The 20,541-nt window shown below is 39.1% G+C and overlaps 1 protein-coding gene across 2 annotated transcripts in view; it reads right to left on the reverse strand.

The window, feature by feature from the left end:
- GRB14 (growth factor receptor bound protein 14) overlaps positions 1-20,155 on the reverse strand; it is a 57,894-nt gene extending 37,739 nt beyond the window's left edge. Inside the window, exons 1-2 of one of the 2 annotated variants that reach the window (XM_072341936.1) lie at positions 19,961-20,155; positions 18,251-18,383 (exon numbers count right to left, since the gene is read on the reverse strand). In XM_072341936.1, coding sequence (XP_072198037.1) covers positions 18,251-18,383; positions 19,961-20,100 — 273 coding nt within the window. In that variant the 5' untranslated portion in view covers positions 20,101-20,155. The remainder of the gene's footprint in view (positions 1-18,250; positions 18,384-19,960) is intronic. The other variant, XM_072341935.1, reaches the window with a different exon arrangement.
- Between the last annotated feature and the right edge of the window lie 386 nt (positions 20,156-20,541).

Here is a 20,541-nt window from a genome sequence, read left to right on the forward strand (position 1 = left end):
TAAAGGTTAACCATGTGTCTAATGTATGAGAGCTGGTCCAAAAGTAATGCCTCCTATTTTATTACATTGGCCAACAATGCCAGAAGTGGATGGTGTTGGTATGATGGCAGAAGTTGAACCTTGCCAATAATATCCCATTCCATGTTGTTGCCATGAAACAGATGGCAGTGGAGACACAGTCTGACACAATGGATTCTGACACAGAAGATGCCTATGAAGTAGCAGAGTGCTTCTTCCATGCGGAAAAAAATGGCACCCAGTGGCATTCATGGATGCTCACTAAACATTTACAGAGCCCCACCAGTGGAGATGAGCACAGTGAGGCAGTGGGCATTTCAGTAGTGGCAGCAGTGACCAAGGGCTACCTCAGCTAGTGCAGATTTTTGTGAGTGCAGTGTGCAGGCTCTTGATCATTGCTGATGAATACATATTTAATGGTGGTGACCATATTAAAAAAGAGTGTTTTGTAGCTGAGAATTTACTCTATTAAATGGTTTTATTGTGCTTTTTGTATCAGTTCTAGTTTCCATTGAAATAAATAGTAAGCATTAATTTCGGAGTGAACTATGTAATTTGCTACTGTGGAGTTTTGTAAATAGCAAAAATTACACAACAATTTACTGGCACCAGTAAGATACTTTAGATTTGTGCTAGGTTACCTTTCTGAAATCCTACAATCAGTACACCTCAGGCAAGTTCTGTTGGTGAACAATATAAAAACAGGAGAAAACAACAAAACATACATATCCAAAACAACAACCTGCCATTAATTGACAGCTTTACCTGCAGCTCTTAAACAGTAATACATCCCTACCAAAGAATCACAACTCAGTAATTAATGCCCAGTTTTAACTTTGAGCATACAGCAGCAATGAATCCACAGTACACAGCCTTCTAGATATTACATATAGTATAACATATTATACATATTCTATTTTTCTGTCAAGCTCCAGTCCAAAATTCTTATGACTGTTTTGAGAAAACAATGGAATACAAAATTATTCTGGAGATCATGTTTAAGTGTTAATTCTGTAATATTCTTTTCCAGTAGAGACAGCTATGATAAATGTCAAGTGTTTGCAATTAGGTTTTTACCTTTCAGGCGCACAGTTTTTATTTCCTATGAGAGCATGTTCTCAAAATTTTATAGCACGACTTTAAAACTTTGCTGTAAAACTCAGAAAACAACTCATGGTACCAGGGCTTGATCCTCTAGGAATTTTACTCTTAGGGATGTTATATATACACATCTGCAGCACCAGAGCAACAAACTCCCTCTGCAATCTTTTTTCCTTGGATCTTATGGAAAAAATGTTTGGGAAGCAATAACTGTAAATCTCAGTGTGCTGCATTAGTGGCTTTCATTAGGAAAGAAACAAAAATAGTGCAAGCCATTTTTCCCTAACCCTGAGTATTGAAGGTCCTTGTCCTTCCAAAACACATGCAGCTTTTTGTTCTATGAATAATATTGACCTATTTGTCTGCAAAACAAAACAGGGAACCATTTTCTTCAGCAAGACTATTTCTTTGTAACCTTCTCCAGCCACATACAAGGGCCAGATCTGTTTAGAAAGAAGCAAACACCTAATCTTGTGTTTGACTTTTCTTACAAATGTCAATAATTTGATATCATTTGACTTTTGACAAAAAATATACTCTGGTCATATACTTTTACTAATGAAAGCACACATCAGTTGCACAAGATAATAGATCAAGGAATATGTTCGTCTCTTAAATTTCCCAAACACTGTGTTAGGAAAAAAAAAAAAAAAAAAAAAAAAAAAAAAAGGAAGAAAAAAAAAAAGCCATCTCAACTTCTGAGTGCATACCTTGCAGAATCAGTTCACCATATGAAAGCTAAGATGAATACTGTTGATTAAGGTGAGATTAAAAATAGGTTTTAAAGTCACTTATGCCTCAAGGCAAATATGTAATCACCTTGTATTATGCAGTTAAAGGATTTGACTTGTCCACGGCAGGTCTGCAAGTAATTCTACTGGTGGACAAGAAGAAAATCAAATCCAGCTCTCTTTCCAGTAAGATCCATTTATTTATGAAGCTTTTCATTCCCATTTTGGTTTCCAGATACAGTTCTGAAAACACTGTTCAGATATTTATCAGATACTACAAAATATAAGCCATTTCTGCTTCTTGTCACTAAAGAAAACATAAATAAACTGACTGGATAAGAATTGAAAAGCTCTTGGTAAGTGTTAGTAGCTCCAATGCTTTATAGTAATATGTGAAACAGAGATATCCAGCTAGTAGAGGAAGGTCAGTGTTGTACTTAAGGCACTGGCTATGGAGTCACAACAGCTGATTTTATTCCTGGCTATGCCAGACATAACAGGAATGTGGGCATTTATAGGTAACAAACAAATCAGACACAGCTTTTGCCCTTGTAGATTAAAAAATATCCAGAGAATAGAATTCCACTAAAGTTTACAAACAGCTTTGACACTACTTTTTTGTACTTAATTTTTCTTAAACCTAAGGCAGAATATTTTTACACTGGGTCAGTGTAAAATTAGCTAAGTTATTTAAGTTATTTGTTATACAGCCTGCATTTGTTAACAAAGTACTCCTGTCTTCTTGGCACAGTCAATTCCATCTCTCCATTATAGGAAGGATCAGTCATAAAGCTGGCGTAACTGTGGAAATACATACAGGCTGTTTTTTGCATAGGTTTGACGAGTAACTGTTTCCTTACGGCTGCAACAAGGTTACCCAACAGGAAAAGAAAGCCTTTGAAGTGATGTGAGACTTTCTATTCCTACAGCCCATCATACAAAGAAACATAAGGTCTTATTCTTCAAACAGTACATGCAATATGCTGTCTTAGAGCTCTGATAATGTCTGATTTCTATGCAAAAACTCTAGAATAGATTACCTGTAAAGCAACATGCATATAACTTATCTAGTAACTTCAAGTTGCAAGTTATCTAGTAACTCGCAACATGATTTCTACTCTTCTGCCTCTTTATACAATTATCTACCCATAAAATGATTCTATCTTAAGAGACAAATGTGTAACCAAAAAATAAAAATAAAAATAAAAGAACCAGCACAATCCATATGTACAGCTCTTCCTTATACAAAGTAGGCATTACGAAGAACATATCATGATGGAGCAGTGCAATTGCAGAACAAGATAACTCTACGTCCTAAACTGTGCACTGAAAAAACACCTTCACATTTGTCATTTCATAGCTCTCAGCAGACTGAGTTCTTTTGCTGGCAAAGAAGAAAGCACTGCACAAACTCTGATCTCCTGATCACCGAATGACTAACCCATTTGTCAGCTTTCTTCTTCTCCCTTGTTATAGCTATGATATAACCAGGTCAAACTGGCCTTCACACACATATATTTAAAAAAAAAAAAAAAAAAGATTCTTGGAGAAAAATTCTCAGAAACTACTTTCTGAAAGTCAAGAATACGAACTGATTAACGCTTCACTTTACCAAGTCTTTTTTCAAAAGAAAATATGTTTAGCAGTATACGTACACAGAATTAAAGCAAAAAGAAATATGGATTGGAGGAAGAAAGTGAGAAGATATGTACTGAAAAGCTGGCTTTGGTTTTGCTGTTTCCGTATGTTGCTCTTCAGAAGGAGCTAGTTTCATTTCAGAAGCAGAAGCCTTGTTAGTATGTTAGTATTTGTTACACAGAAACCAACGAACAGCAGCAGGCAGTCAAGCGAGAGAGCTCCACAGTGTATTTTCCTCACTGTATGCTCAGACTGCTTGGACTGAATTGGAAATGTGTTTTATCTCAGTCACAACAGAAAATATCCTCTTAAATCTTATTTAGAGAAGTCTGTAAGAATAATTTTCCACATGTTAATTTTCATACTTAGAAAACCTAATAAGTATTATTATTATATTATTACAATAAATATAATCCCTACTTCAAAACTGTAATGCAAATGGAAGAGTTTAACAAGTGTTCAGTTTTGGGCCCCTCACTACAAGAAATACATTGAGGCCCTCGAATGTGTCCAGAGAAGGGCAATGAAACTGGTGAGAGGTCTGGAGTACAGGCCGTATGAAGAGAATTGTTCAGTCTGGAGAAGAGGAGGCTCAGGTGAGACCTCATTGCACCCTACAAATTTCTGAAGGGAGGTTGCGACGAGGAGGTGTTTGACCTCTTCTCCAAGACAACAAACAGGACCCAAGGAAATGGCAGTAAGTTGTCTCAGAGAAGGTTAAGATCAGACATAAGGAAAAACTTTTTCTCTCAGAGAGCAGTAAGGCACTGGAATGGCTGTCCAGGGAGGTGGTAGAGTCACCATCCTTGGTGATGTTCAAGAGGCATCTGGATGAGGAGCTATGAGATATGGTTTAGTGGCTTGTGGTAGCAGTGGTGATGGGAGGACAGTTGTGATCTTGTAGGTCCTTTCCAACCTTGTGATTCTAGGATTCTAAGACTGAAATAGCCTGAAAGCTGAGTCACTTCTGTTTAAAAACTCATTCAAGATTTGGGAAAAGTAGCATCCAACTATTGTTAGTCCATCCTTCAGCAGTTCCAATGATTTACTGCTTTAGAACATCTTATGTCTTCCATACATCTTGACTGACACAGCAGTTACAAATTCCAGTTGCACATCAATTCAATTCTATTCCTGGCATCCATTTTCACCAGTTACTGTTGAAGCATAACAGGAATCTGGCATTGACTTTCATACATAGAAACCTTCTATCTGTTTGCCCAGTGCTTGCTAGAAAAGAACAAATTATAATGCTTGACTTCATTCAGGAACATATTAATGTTTAATCTTTAGTGTTAATAAATAAAGCTTATTGTCTCATGGGCAGAAGTACAAAGGACAAAGCATAAAACTGTATTAGAAGTAACTGAAAAGGAGCACTTCTCCAAAATCCTTCCAGCTTGCTTCTGATCTTATTTTAAGAAAGATGGGAAATAAAACAAAACATCCATACAATGTATTCTTTTCTTGGTTGTTCCTAAGTCCCATAAATGAGGAAGCTATTGTCTTCAGATCATAACAGCAGTTTTGTGGACACCTGGGTAGAAATGAATCCTGCTGTCCGGTTGCCCAGAGGAGTCTCCAGAGGAGACAAAACACAAACTTCCTTTGGAAGTTAGTGTTCTCAAATTATCTGAATATGATATATGAATATGACAATGTGATTTACCATTATCTATCGGAATACTAATCATACAAATTATACAAAAAAAAAAAAAAATGTTTTTTAAGCTGTGAAATTCAGGTTTTACCCAGAAAATGAACATTTCACCACAAACATTAATACAGTACTACAGAGGAAACAAAACAGCCTACCAGGACAACGTGACATTAGATATCTGTTACCTCCTGTCACACACAAAAACCCAATACTTTGAAAAAAAAAATAAAAAAATCTAAATTAAAAGAAACACTTCAAAAATATAATGAAAACTATCAGATATAAAATATTTAAGTGCAACCAGACAAAAATTGCACATAATGCTGCAATGCACTAATCCAAGAGGGGTTCTATTATGCTACAGAAAGCTACTGTTATTAATAAAAATCACACAAGTCTGGAAAAAAAGGAATCTCCCCTTACACTATTTATCTTTGTAATTCATGATTATGGAAGTGTTCACATTGTAAGAGCAATAGTAAAAAGCAGAACACTATCCATTAATGCTGCTCTAAATTTGAAAGCATCAAAGAGCACCGTGAAGATCTGCATGTTCTCCAATTCTCCCTACCAACCTGTGGAATCTGAAATCCTTGTTACACAAATAGCCCTTGCAAAGGTTTTTAGCTGCCTACTTCTGGAATCAACAGGTTCAAAACAAATTGAAACACACACTGCTAACAACATTTCTATCAAGTCATAAGAAAACCCTCATACTGTAAGAGCGCCATATAGCAGTGAATTCTAGTGATTACAAGAAATTCTTGTAAACTTCTAGCCTGTTTTCTTAACATTTGATACCATTACTGTGTCATTATCAAGTGCCTGCAGCTGTTCACAAGCTCAAGGCCTTAATGTAATCAGTAACAGGAGTTATCAAAACAAAACTAATATAAAAAAGCTATTTATAGCCCAAGAATGCACTCATTGAAAAATCCAATTCTGACTGCAAGGCAATCTACTATATCTTGTTTTTCTGTGGATCTAATACCAAGTTGAAAAGCAAACAGACAGAAATACCAGTGTGCAGCATATACATACCTACCAGAAATAGGAACAATCCATTACTAAACAAATTAGAAGCACAGGCACATCTCTAAGACAACAAATACAAATTTCTCTCTCAAGATTTAGGTATTAAGTATCATGAATACTACTGGGCTAAATATGAGCTGATTAACTGTAAATGAATGTTCTGTGACTGAAGCTGGAGAAAAGAAAGTTCATGTTGTTATCAGAGCAAAGGTCTAATTTTTCCTCCCTTTTAATTCTTCCTCCCACAATTGTCCTTCTTGCAACATTTTCTTTGGCCTGATTAGCATTTTTTCTTTAATCTTTCTACTTGAGGTGACTCCTATCAGGACTTTAACGTGAGAGGCTTACTTAATTAAGTATGCCGTCCTGAAGGTTTCCCTTTATCTTCATTACCTAATTGAAGGCATTCATAAAGGAATTAATTCCCTTAGAAGTAATCATTTTAAACATGCTCAAGACAAACAAGGAGAATATGAGCAGTGGTCAACAGCCATCTCCTGCTTATGATTACGGGGTTTTACCATTTGATAGAGAAATGTCTCATCTTGTTAATACAAATGATCGGCTGCTAGAAAACTCTGGAATCCCTACGGCCCAAAAACCCCATTGAAAGCTGTATCAGTACATCATGTGTAAAAACAAACAAACAAAACCCCTCAAATACATATTTGATTGTAAGTAGATCAAGCTGAAAGTAATGCCTCGTACTTATTTCCATGGAAACCATAACACATACAGAGAGCACAATAACACTGTCTGATAGAGCAAATTCTCAGTGGCAAAACCCTACTTTTCAAAATAGTCACCACTCTTCCCTGTGCATTTTCACTAGTGATGAACAAGAAACTACCTATCAGGCTCATAAAAATCTACAAGTTCATGGAAAACCACTGTTGCTGTTGCTGCTGCTGAAATGCACCACCTGCTACCTCACTGTGCTCACATCCACTGCTGGGTCTCCATAAATACTCAGCAAGCATCAATGAATGTCAATGGTTGCCATTTTTTCCATATGGAGGAATTCAATGACACCTCTTTGCTTCATAAGCACTTTCATGTCAGACGCCATTTTGTCAGACCACCCCTCTGCTGGCATCTGTTACACAGCAATAAAATGTAATAGGATATTGGTGGTAAGGTTCAGCCTCTACTGCCATACCCCCATACTGCCTCTGATGTTGTGGGTCATTATAATAAAATGGGAGACTTTACTTTTGGAGCAGCCCTTGTAGCACAGAGTACCTGTGCAAAGAGCAAAAAGACCACAAAGCAAAAATTAGTGGAGGAAAAAAACCCCAAATACTGTATTAGTGGCTTTGGAGTTAACACATTACACAACAAGTAAGTTCCCAGATATTTCTTGTAACTAACTGACAAAAAGATGCACATGTATAGTGAATATAAAATTGTTTAACAATCACAAGATAATTCCACCTGGTAAAAATCAATCAGGCTTAATAATGATGTTTACATGAAGGTATATTCTATGTACTTAAAATCTTTATTATTGTATTGTGGCAACATTTACACTGAGAAATACGATATTTCTCAGCTTGTTCCTTCAATTCTCAAGTTGTGATTTGAACAAACAGTAACTTTCAGAATATCTGAACTGCATAGATTCAAGGATATTCTAAGAACTACATTAAAACTCAGAACAGAAATTTAAGTCTGAGCTCTACTCTTCATTTAATAAAGAATGCTAGGATAACAAGGCTTTACATTATCAAAAATCTAAGATTTCTGATCAACTTACAGAAGTACCAAGTAGTTTACAACAGATTCTACTATACAGCAACTCTCTCTACCTGTCGCACAGCTCTTAATTCAAAGGAGGCAAAAGTTGTAAACGTGACAGTCATCATATGATTAAGCTACAAAAACCACAAAACCTGAAGTATTTTGAGTAACGCAACTGTCTGCTACTGACAACTTTCATCTCATTTAATACTTCGTTAAATTGTTTGTTATAAAATTAGCAGAATATGTTTACAATACTAGTCAGTCAGATTGCCAAAGCAGATCAGAGCAAGACAACTGAGGGCTTTGCTAGGCAAGATGAAAAAACTGAGGAGAAATAAAATGAAGGGAAAAAAAAGCAACAAACACAAAACATGTGTCCTATTTTCATCTGTTGAAAATTGAAACTGCTGTGGCACCAGAAAGAAAAAATGACCTATGGAGCTCTCACGCAATGCAGACATAAGCATGCACATCTAGAACTTTACTTTCAAAACACTGGTGTTTAATTCTTTTATGATTGTATAGAAAAAAAAAAAAAAAAAAAAAAAAAAAAGGCCTTTAAACAGCAATCCACAAAATTTTTCAATATCCATCTTAATAATAACCTAGAATAAATGATCCAAAATTATGAATGTTATTAAGCATTGTTCTAATTAACCCAAACTGTGCAATCCTGTGAAGTCAGATAGAAATGTTTATCTGTTTGGAACAAAAGACAGCTCAGGCGGAGATCCATAAAGAGAAGATATCATTAGCTTTCTGGTGCTGTAATACTGTAGTTTGGCATCCCCTTCCCAAGGGTCTCACTTACTCACTGACAGTACCATCAATGAGGAAACGCCTCAAAAAATACCTGCTTAGAAAACCTGTATGTAGTCTTTTGTATTTCATCTGTCAATGAAAGGTGTGAAGCTGCAAAAGAATGGCCTAACCATCTCAGTTATCCTGTCTTCATACAAACTTTATATAAATGTAGCCATTGCTGGTATCATTAATGAGTAAGAACAATGTTACTACCTACCACATATTCTATGAGGATTCAGGCTCCATTGGTCAGAGGTTAATCTTTTAAAGCCAGAGTGAAGAAAGCTGAATTATCAGAAGTAACTCAGCAACGTTAAAGTGGAAGTTCCCTGCAGCTTCAGTGGGCTGTAACTGTCAAGTCTTTTGTATATTCAAAGAAACTGAGTGTTTTTATTATTGCTTTCTTCAGTGACCTCATAATTATACAGTACCTTGGAGAGACCATGGAACCAAAATCTCAGGTGGTCAGCTCAGAATTCAGGAGATAAATACCAAACACACATTTCTGGAGAATCAGAGTTTATAAATTTACAGGGGTTTTCTTTACAAAGAACCCTCTGCAGTGGTACCAGATGTTTGTCACTCCAAACGTACCTTCTCAAATGATTCAGAGGAGGTATTTTATTGTAATGAGAAAACAGTTCTAACAGGGAAGATATGAAACTTCAGTTTTGAATTTCAGGTTGATGAAGCCTGAAATAATCAAATACAAAAGAATGATCACAATCATTCAAATCTGACAAACGCTGGCAAAAATAAGACCAGAATCTTTGACAGTACTGATGATATTTTGTGTGTTTTGTTTTTTTTTTTTAACACTACAAATACAAATAAATAAATATAACAGTTCTGACAAATGTGAATCAAGCAACAAGCTTACAGAGGCAATTCCTTAGTAACCAGTAGAGTTAGACTGACCTTGTTTGTTTATTCATTACAATGGAGAAAAAAACAAACAAATAAACAAAAGTAGCTTGTCTTTTTGTAAGTTAGAATGTTTGCTTGGGTGGTTCTTGGACAGCAACAAAGTACAAGGTTAACTGATAACAACATTGAGGGTTGATACCAAGTTTCACAGAAAGAAGTTTATTTTCCTCATTAAAAAAAAAAAAATAAATGCAATAATGAATGAACCAATGTGAAAATAAACTGCAAAAAGACAGGACATAAACATGGGATTATTATGACATTTTGCCAAGGTGATGTTTCAGCCAGGCCATAAGCCGGGCAATATTCTTTTTTTGGTAAATTCTGAAATTGTTCAGCTCTGCCTTCTTACTTTTTGTCTAAATAAACCTGTGACTTTATTCCAGTTTCGAGATGACTGGTCAAAACACATAGGTGTGTGCATTAAAATGGTGAGTTGTAATAGTACTCTAAATAATTTTAATCTAATGTAACAGCAACAAACCTCTCCTTGTTGGGAGGGAACAGCCCTTTAAACAAAGAACAGAGCTTGGAAACTAGAGCAAAAACCACCAGCTGAGTCACTGCAAAAGGGAGACCAACTTAATCTGGTCTCATATTAGAGACTTCAAATAAAAATCTTGAGCTCTTTAAGTTGGTTCTTTGTAGGATGTTTTTTCTGTTAATCTGTAAATTGGTTGCAAAGACTTTTCCCCTTTCCTTCTGCATCTCAAACTGTCTTTTTTTGTGTGTAATTGAAGAGTAAGACTTGTTTAGGAGCTGGAAAGAAAAAAGACTGATAAAAGAGAATATGTGCAATGGTTTCCAGCCCAGAAAGAAATCTGGCAAGAAACAGACAGACTGGAATTACAGAGTAAATTTAACTAATGCATCTTTTGGTTGGAAAAGATATTTCAACCCTAAGACAGTTAAAAACAGTGTAAACCCTGGAGCAATGCTATTTAAACTGCAGTTTCCAGACCTCCTTACATCTAATTCAAGCAGTGAAAGTAAATATATAAAAAATGGGTACCTCTGGCATGACCTTCCAGTGCTAACACATTTAGGGTGTTCACACACAATTTTGTGCACAGACGAGGTAGGCAGAATAGACTAAAAGGAGATGGAAATGCCTCAGCACTCTGCATCCATGTCCTACAAGGTTGGAACTTTTTTCCCTTCGAGTGCCCAAAATGCACATTAGACGCTATAGCATACTCTTCATTGTAAGAAGAAACAAAAGAATTATTCGCTTGACAGCCCTATTAAGAATAAAGGAAACAAACATGAGAAAGAGTTCCTATCCTTCAAAGCTTGAAAACAGAAGTAAAAGACTACTTAGAGGAAATGGAGACACAAACTAGACCCTGTCCACACAAAGAGTGTACACACTAACACAATTATACTAACAAGCACTCATTTATTACCCAGAATAAAGGTTAACATAGCACCAAATAAATAAATAAATGAATAAATACTTCTGGCTTTCAAATTAAGTTCTAAAAGCATTAAAGCAACAGTAAAGTTAGTCAATATTGTAACTCCAGATTAGCATACCAAAAAGTACTTGCTTGAAAATCTATCAGTTATTACAGGTCAATAAAAATGCTTGTGCTTTTGCACGGTTTAAAAGTCAAGAGAATACAAGAGTATTTCAGCCACAACATCTATCACTAAAAGAGTATGTATTGCATCCTTAGCAATGTATATCAGTTTATAGAATTGTCTGTAAAATTTTCAAGAATGAGGTTTCAAAAGGGTACACTGGAAAACTCTGAATTATAACAGCAAAAAACTAAAAATTTTACTCCAATTACAACAGTCAAAGCTCAACATAAATCATAAAATTAGAACAGCAAACATTTAAAGAAACATCTACTCTTTGCCATAACCTCTCAGTTCCTTGCCAAAGGGCTTCATGTGAAAACCTGTTAATACAAAAAGGGAAATGCCATTCAACTGCAGGATCCAGAAGTACTATCACCTGTTTTATCATGTTGGCCTAAGACCTCAGAGGCATATGTTGGAGGTACAGCAATAGAGGCTGAACCTTCCCACCAATATCCCATTACATTTTGTTGCTGTGCAACAGATGGCAGCAGAGGGGCAGTCTGATAAAATGGTGTCTGACATGGAAAGGCGTATGAAGCAAAGAGCTAACATTGAATCACTCCGTGTGGAAAAAATGGCACCCACTGACATTCATCAGTGCTTGCTGAATGTTTATGGAGACCAAACAGTGGATGTGAGCTCAGTGAGATGGTGGTGGTATGTTTCAGCAGAGGCAAAAGCGAGGTGAAACACAAGCCACATTCCAGACAGCCACACACATTTTTACAAGCTTGTCATATAGTGTCTTGTTCATCACTGATGAAAATGCACAGCTAATGGTGGTGACTCTGCTGAATAACAGTGTCTTGTAGCTGAGAATTTGCTCTATCAGTGTTATTGTGGTCTCAGTATGAGTTAGGAGTTTCTGTGGAAATAAACAGGAGGCATTACTTTCGGAGTGATCTACATACAATCAAATATGTATTTGAGGGTTTTTTAATACAAATGATTTCCTGGAAATAACAGTGTGAGAGTGTATCTGAATTCTAAACAATATAAATATCTACTTGTTTAGAATACCAACAGGGCAAGAAAATATACCAAAACAATTGAGTGTTCTTCCCCTTGAGATTCACTTCAGATTTATTTTTGCACTTCTAATTGAATTTAAAGAAACAAGGCACTAATTACCTTGAACTACTTTTGTGATGAAACACTTCTTCAGCTTATCCTTGAAGAGGGGGAGAACTGGCACTCCAATGCAAATTATTCAGGTTTTGATTTCAGGAAGACTTAAAAATCAATATTAAATATATAGTGAGTTGGTTTTAGTTCATTTGAGCAAAGAAAGATGAAAGTATACTAATGAAAGGAAAGTTATTGTTTCCTACGAGAAACATTTTACCCTACTTATATCCATTTTGATCTTAACTGGAGACAATACTACTAGTTATTAATTTTGAAAATTATAATAGCAAATGCACAACTGTTTCACATGTTCAGTTCCTTAACAGTTCTTACAGAACACGGACAAGACACAGTTAGGTTTCCATATGTGAGCTCATTGGTTTCATCTAACAACAGCGAACACCTAAAATACTGTCAAGAAAGGCAACACTTCCCACTATGCTCTTAGCACAGAATCACAGGGGTTGGAAAGGACCTCTGGAGATCACCTAGTCCAACACCACTTCCAGAACAGCTTCCCTACAGTGGGTTTCAGAGGAAAGTGTCCAGGAAGGTTTTGAGTATCACCAGACAAGGAGACTTCATCATCTCTCTGGGTAGTTTGTTTCAGGGATCTGTCATCCCCAGAATGAAGGTCTTTCCTATGTTCATATGGAACTCCCTAAGCTTCAGGCTATGCCCACTGCTCCTTGTACAGTTGATGAGCATCATTTAAAAGAACCTGGCCCCATTCTCTTGACACCTTCCCTTTAGATATTTGTAGGCACTGCTAAGAGTAGTCCTCAGTCTTCTTTTCTCCAGGCTGAGCAGTTCCATGTCTCTGTCTTTTCTCATAAGTGAGATGCTCCAGGTCCCTCATTATCTTTGTGGCCCTCCCCTGGACTCTCTCTAGAAGTTACCCGTCTTTTTTGATAATACTCTAGATATGGTCTTACCAGGACAGAGTAGAGGGGGAGGATCACCACCCTCAACCTGTTGGTCATGTTCTTTTTAATGCAACTCACTGGCCTATTAATGCACAACACTGACCTTTTAATGCACCCTATGATGCCAATGCCACTGGCCTTCTTGGCCACATGAGCACACTGCTGGTACATGGTCAGCCTGTTTTCCCACACAACACACAGGTCCCTCTCTGCAGAGCTCCCTTCTAGCAGCTCAGCTAATAACTTGTACTGACATGTGCAGTTATTCCTCTCCAGGTGTAAGACTCTGAACTTACTCTTGTTGAATATCGAAAGGTTCCCATCTACTCAACTCTCCAGTCTGTCCAGGTCTTGCTGAATGGTAGCACAGCCTTCTGATGTGTGCCAGCCACACACCAGCTTTGTATCCTCAGCAAACTTGATGAGGGTGCACTCTGTCCCTTCACACAGGTCACTTATGATGTTGTACAACACAGGATCCTGGGGAACATTGCTAGCTACTGTCTCCAACTAGACCACACCTCTGAACACAACACTCTGAGCTCTGCTAGTCAGACAATTCTCAGACCACCTCACTGACAATTGGTCTATCCCACATTTCCTGAGCTTACTTAAGAGGATATTACAGGAGACAGTGTCAAAAGCCTTGCAGAAGTCAAGGTAAAGAACATCCACTGCTCATCAAAAGCACTCAATCCCCTTCTATCTTTCTTCTAAGGACACCAAACTTGATGATTTCATACAGAGTAGATTATATAATCCACAAAATAGTTTTACCATCCATACATTCAGCTGCTGATTTCATTTTCATATTACCATTTTAAGGGTGAGGATATTAAAAAGGGAAACTCACTCCCCTTCATGGTGCACCTCAAAGTACCCATTCCCAAACACAGGTGTGATCAGTTCCATGAGACCATGTCACAGTTAGGCCTAGTTTTCTTGACAAAGGGGGCAAAGGGACCCACAGATCCACACTCTGGTAAGAAGAGGGTGAAAGGAAAAGGTAGGGAGATGAACTTGGATGAAGGAAAACAGTGGCAATGAGATAAGGGAAAAAAACCTAGTTTACTAAATACAGTAGTGAAATGTGAGATAACACATTATAATACAATATGATTGGAACTGAAGCTATTAAATCAAATAAAATGAGAAAGTTTCCAAAACTAAAGTTCTTACTCTAATGCTGTAGGTGAAGCAGCCAGGGAGCAAAGAGGGAAGTCTTGTGACTCCCAGACCATTTTATCTTTCCCTCCAAACAGAAAACAGAAAGTGACAAATGATGTCTTCTGGGAGTTGTAGTTCATACTTCTGAGACCAAGAGACCAGAAATACTGACAAGCCATGGAACTGCAGCATTAACTCTTTAACTCCCAGCGCACTGCATGATGCTGTGATATGGAACACCAAGGAAAAAACATAAAACTATGACAACCATCTCCATGAAATGCTCCCCTGAGAAGAAGTCAGATGTGGCACAGGTTTGCATGTCTCAGCATGCTGAATGCAGGCTTCTTCTTTCCATTCCTAGTTCTCCTGTGGGACAATCAGATTTGTCACTGTACTGACTCTATCGTTTCTTATTTTCATCCCCATCATCTCCCTCTCACTTCTTTTTAAAAAAAAAAAAAAAAAAAAAAGAGAGAGAGAGAGAGAGAAAGAGAGATGGAAAGTGAAGGTGAAAGTGAGGGAGAAAGGAAGAAAGACAATAAATAGTCAGGTTTGTCTCTGAAAGTAAGCTTGTTTTAATTACTGTTAACATGTCAAGATTATGAGTCTGAGAATATAACACAAAACACTTCCCAAACAGAGGAGAAATAAGACCAACAGCTGTGTTGATGAGACAGACTGAACAATGTTCAGACACACAGACGTCCCACTTTCCAAGCACAGAGGCAACCCACTATTCTGCTATGTGGCTTTTACCATTTTGCTTATACAAACTTATTTCCATCAAGTCAGCCCTACAAACAGACATGCTGTGCAAGCAGCACGTTCAATGTTTTAAGAGGCTCATGGTAACAGACCATGAAAAGACAGTAAGAACTTCAGCTTAGGAAAACAAGAGTTGAAAATAATGTTACTAACATATTTTGAAAAAGAAAGATAATTAAGTATTCCATCCCTTCAGATGTCATAGATGTTATGAGAGTGGTAATGGCACCGACAGATATTTCTGACAACTTCTTTTATTCCCTAGAAACAGATTCTCTCTTCTGGAGATAAAAATAAGACAAAAGAGTTGTACACTTTTGATAATAGTTACCTATTAGAGATAAGTAGAAACTCATTCTGTATTTTTTTCTTCATAATTCCTGAAATTAAAAGCACAGCACAAACTAAATCAAAAAGAAAGCTATCTAAAATAAGAATAACTGAAAACACATGTAGATCATCACAGAGGCAGCAGAAAATATTCAAATGTTCTGGCAGCTGTCAACACTGTACACAAAGAACAAAAAAGTAGCAGAAGAGCAAGTAAAAAGAGTGCTTAAGTTTAGCTCACTTATCTTAAAAGTTAGGAAATTGCAACAGTAATGTGTGACCTTGGGGCTATATTCAGTTAGAGGTTTCAGTGCACACTGATTAGGTACGTGCAGACAGAGCTTTTGCTAAGTAGACAAAACCTGAACATGGTATGGAAATACCGTGCCTCCTATGGAAAGCACGGCCTCCGCAGCCAACTGTTGGAAGTCAAAGCCAAAGCCAGTTTGCTCCTCCTATTTGCAGATCCACTTAGCAATCACTCCCTCTCATTTCCACAGTTAAATAATTCCACAAAGATATTAGAAGACTTCAACTTGAATTTCAAATAGACGAGTTTAACTCAATAGTTGCCATTCACGCTTACACTTTAATAACATTAGATTAATAACAAAAGACCAGTGATGCTGAGACTGCCAAATGGCCTACCTAGCCCAGCACCATTTCTCCACACCTAGGTAAAAGGCTTTCAGACAGTAACCATGGTCATGTAAGAATGCCTCCAGAAAACATACAGACTCTAAATTTTCCAGCACTCTGGAAAATGGATCAGGCCCTCCATGCACGTTATTATTGTTTTAACTCACCTTGGCAAGTAAACTAGCTGTTTTTGTTCATGCTTCTACAAGAGAGTACTATATTCTTTAGTTGAAAACCAGGAGAAACGGAAGGACTGCAAGGAGAAACTGTCATAAAATGTATAACAAGAGTACTTAAAAAGAAACTGAAGTGAAATCTGTCAAGACAGGAACTTCAGCTTCTGAGAGCCTGAAGCTTACATTTAGCTGGCTTAACTGATCATGCCAGTCAGTAATTTTAACCATGGCAAGCCACAAAAGCAGGCAGTTGACCTTTCCATATTAATTCATGCTTGGGAAATCTATACCTTTCAGTTGCAAGCAGAAAAATCACCACAATGAGCACAATTTAAGCCAGCAACATGAGTAATTTGAACAATTTTTTTTTTAAATGTGGCTTCCAGTCCTTATGTTCTGAAAGATGGTGTTCTTCCTGCCTCTGTGAAAAGACTATGAATACTTCCAGCCTTGCCCAGGCATGAAACTAGCATGAGTCTACCCTACCGTATCAGCCTTGCTTACATAAACTGACCAGAAATACTTCACATTAGTATTGCTGTTGGCAGAAAGAAAAACAAAAGCAATACAAATAGTCCAGAAAGCCACCACAGTTATTTTCAGAGAATATGTAACACATGGCAAGACAGAATCTGTGGGGTTCACCAGATATAATGGGGGGAAGGGTGGAGGGGTGGGAAGGGAAGGAAAGAAAAAGAAAAGGTATCTCATTAATGCATCAGCCCAGCAATCTGCTAGGTAAGTCACGGCATCTATTCTTTACAGAAGGCACACAGAAACAGCTATAGCTGGTCACTTTCAGAAAAGTCAGTAAAGTCAGTACAATTACAAGAAACTTTAACTTCTATACAAATTCATGATGGAAAAAAAAAAAAGAAAAAGAAAAAAAAAAAAAAAAGAAGAAGAATAAATATCAGCAGGACAAGCTTTTATATCTCCATTATTGCCCCTAAAATTATCAAAACAGAAATCTCATAGACCACCAAAACACAGACTGTGAAAGAATAGCACCCTTAATTGCATGAATGCTCCATGTCAGAATTCTTTCCAGTCTCAAAATAAGAAGGGAGCAACGAGACAAGTAAGTTTTTAAAGGGTAAAATAAATCTTCAACATCTACAACCTCCATTTATTGGAAGCTCTTCCTCTTTATCCTCTTACCTTGCCTGGGACAAGGAATACACTGCACTAGGAGTACACAAGGCCTGTCGGTATGCCCCCTCACAGCTCCCCTTTGCTTACATTTTAGGGTACTTATAGAAGCACAATAACAAGACACGTTATATACATGCATAACAATATAAACGTCATACATATATATGTATATTAAACATGTAAACATTATAAACATGCATACAAAATACACATGGATATACACTTATATATAATATCAACTACGCACACACATATAAAACACAGCCATGTCCACAGCATTTATTCCTTCCCTGGCAGTTACTTTTTCATTCAATTATCCTAGCAAAATTAGACCTACAAACAAAAGGAGCTGTTGAGTGATTGTCAAAACTCTCCATGCTATAGCACTAATGACAATAATTGAAGGTAGAGAGGAAGAAAGAAATTAACTTCTTATTTAAGGATGTAAAATACTGTCTGCCCCTCGTTCCTCTTTATAAAAAGAAAAATTGCAGAGTCACATTTACGGTCTGTGATAGAACAGTCAATTTCTAAGCCACAGATTCTGAAACCTCATTTTCTATAACCAGTAATGGTCTACTGAGAAAATTACACCAAATTACAGAAATATGGAACATCCTTATTAGAAAAATATTGCAATAGGTAACTTGGGTTTTCTCCAAGTCTTCATGAAACCAATTTAGTATTTGTCAAATGATAATTTATAAATCTTACCTGTTTAGTTCTTGAAGTTGCCTTGGGCAACAGACTTGCTGACAAAACTGATGCAAATGGAGAACAGCACAGCTCAGGAAAAGGATTTGGAATTGAAGGGATTTCCAAAGTCTTGCCGTCTGTCTTTTTTCTCCTGTTCAATAAAACACAGAATAATAACTATCACAAAAGCTGCCACTGAAATTGCAGGAAGCAACTACATTGTGTGCCATGCTAAGGCACCAAGATCCCGAGAGTTGCTGGTTGCAGCAATTAGCTTTTTTGTGCAGTTATTTTTTATCAGTAGGCTGAATCTATTAACATACAGTGCTTAACTCTACTTGAAAGCAATCCAAGTATTCAGCTCTGAATATAAAGTTGTTTGAATACGGGTAAGTCTTTGCAGAGTAAGAGCACGGATATATTTATATTGGCTCCTAAGGACATTGGTAAATATTTTGTTGTTCCTGTATTCATGCCATTCCCTATGTACAAATATTACGATAGCAGACGCATGTAACTTCTCAGTCATACTTCCCATGCACATCGCAACTATATATTCATCAAATTGAAACTTCCCCCCCCCCCCCCAGAATCAGGAGTCAAAGTGATTGACAAGACACAACAGTGCAGAGCAATACACTCATTTCTGTCTCCAATTGCTTTTGTGTTTAATCTCCTTAGCTCCACCACAAAACAAATGTCTCAGTAGTTTCTGGCGACTTAAATCTAATTGTGTCACAAATATCAGCAAGCAGCACTTGCAAGAGTTGGAAAGATAATCACTACTGTACTTGCAGAAGAGCTCCATTAGGCACTGGCTCAGAGCACTGCATTAATAACATGGTGATGATGCTGTGCTACAGAACACAGCTGTCACACAAAAAATTATCAGGGAGCACTTTTTCTGCTTGATTTCATTTGGGGAGCAGAACCCCAAACACCCCAGGTATTTTAGCCTGCCAACATGTAATTAGACCCTTCTGCACATGTGAGCTGATAGCTCCAAGCTTGATATTTAACTTCAGTACATTCATCATCGTTGTTCTCGATGTTGCATACTGATTGGTATAAAAGTGTGGAAAGCCATCAGAGTACAGTAGCAGTGCAGAACAGCAATGATTCTCTTTCTGGAAACCCACACAGTACATTCACTTAAAGTGGTATGAAGCACTAAGAAAGAGTGAAAACTTATTGTATGCAATCCTTCAATACATCCTGCGCTCCAGTCTACCAAAATCGATCAGATGCGCCATGAAACCTCACACGTTCCTCGCCCAAAACCAGAGCTCTTCGCCTTAAGGTCCAGCCCCAGCGTCCCCAGCCCGGCGGCACGAACAGGCTCGCTCCGCCCGGCGCTGCCCGCAGCCGCTGTCTATCGAGGAGCGGCTCGCTTCGCTCTGAGCGGGCAACGCCGCCTCCCTTCACCTCAAACAGGGAAACCTCTTTTAAGAACTGGGGACAGCGGGAGACTCGCCCGCAGCGGGAGATGCTCCGCATCGACCGCATTTCATAAAACCTCACCTAGCAACTTTTCAGCGTGCTCCGCTGGGAAGAAGCCGGGACCGGGAGCCCTCCCGCCCGCCTTTAACTCTCTCCTCAGCGCCAGCCTCTCTCGCGGCGGAGCTGAGCATTTGCAGCACCGCGTGGCAACTTCGCACCCCGCGCAAGCCCTGCCGTGCCGGGCCGCCCCGCCCTCCGCAGCGCCCTCCCGGCGGCCCAAAGCCTCACCTGTCGGGGGGCGGCGGCGGCTCCCCGCTCGGAGCCCGGGGGAGCGGCCTCGGGGAGCGCAGCGCGCCGCGAGAGCCGGCACCCGCGGGGTCTGCCGCCCGCCCGGCGTCGGGCGGTGCACCGGGCCGCGGGGCGGCCATCGGCGGCGGGGACGTCCCGGCTGCACGTCGGCCAGCGGCCCCGGTGCCGCCGGGCGGAGGCTGCTCTGCCGCGGAGGAGGGAGGAGGTGGAGGGGAGGGGGTAAGCGCCGCCCGGGCGGCGAGCCGTACCGAGCGCCTTCCCCGCACACACGTGCGCGGGCGGCGGCGGGGGCGGGCGGCCGCCGGCTCCGCGCCGCAGCGGGCAGGAGGGGGAGGCGGCGACCCGTGCCCTCCCGGCTGCTTCCTCCATGGCGGCGGGACCGGGCGGCACGGGCAGGTGCGCGGCCCTGGAGCCCTCCCCGCCTCCCTCGTGGCATCGGGACGGGCCGTCGCAGTGGGAGGGGGCGCCCCGCTCCGCGCCTCTGGAGGTGGCGCGTGGCCGAGCAGCGCCCGACGGCAGCAACGGCCCCGGGTACCGCCCGCCGCGGGGCTCGGCCTCTG

The sequence above is a fragment of the Excalfactoria chinensis genome, chromosome 7 (genome assembly GCF_039878825.1).
Source record: "Excalfactoria chinensis isolate bCotChi1 chromosome 7, bCotChi1.hap2, whole genome shotgun sequence".
NCBI lineage: Eukaryota > Metazoa > Chordata > Aves > Galliformes > Phasianidae > Excalfactoria > Excalfactoria chinensis.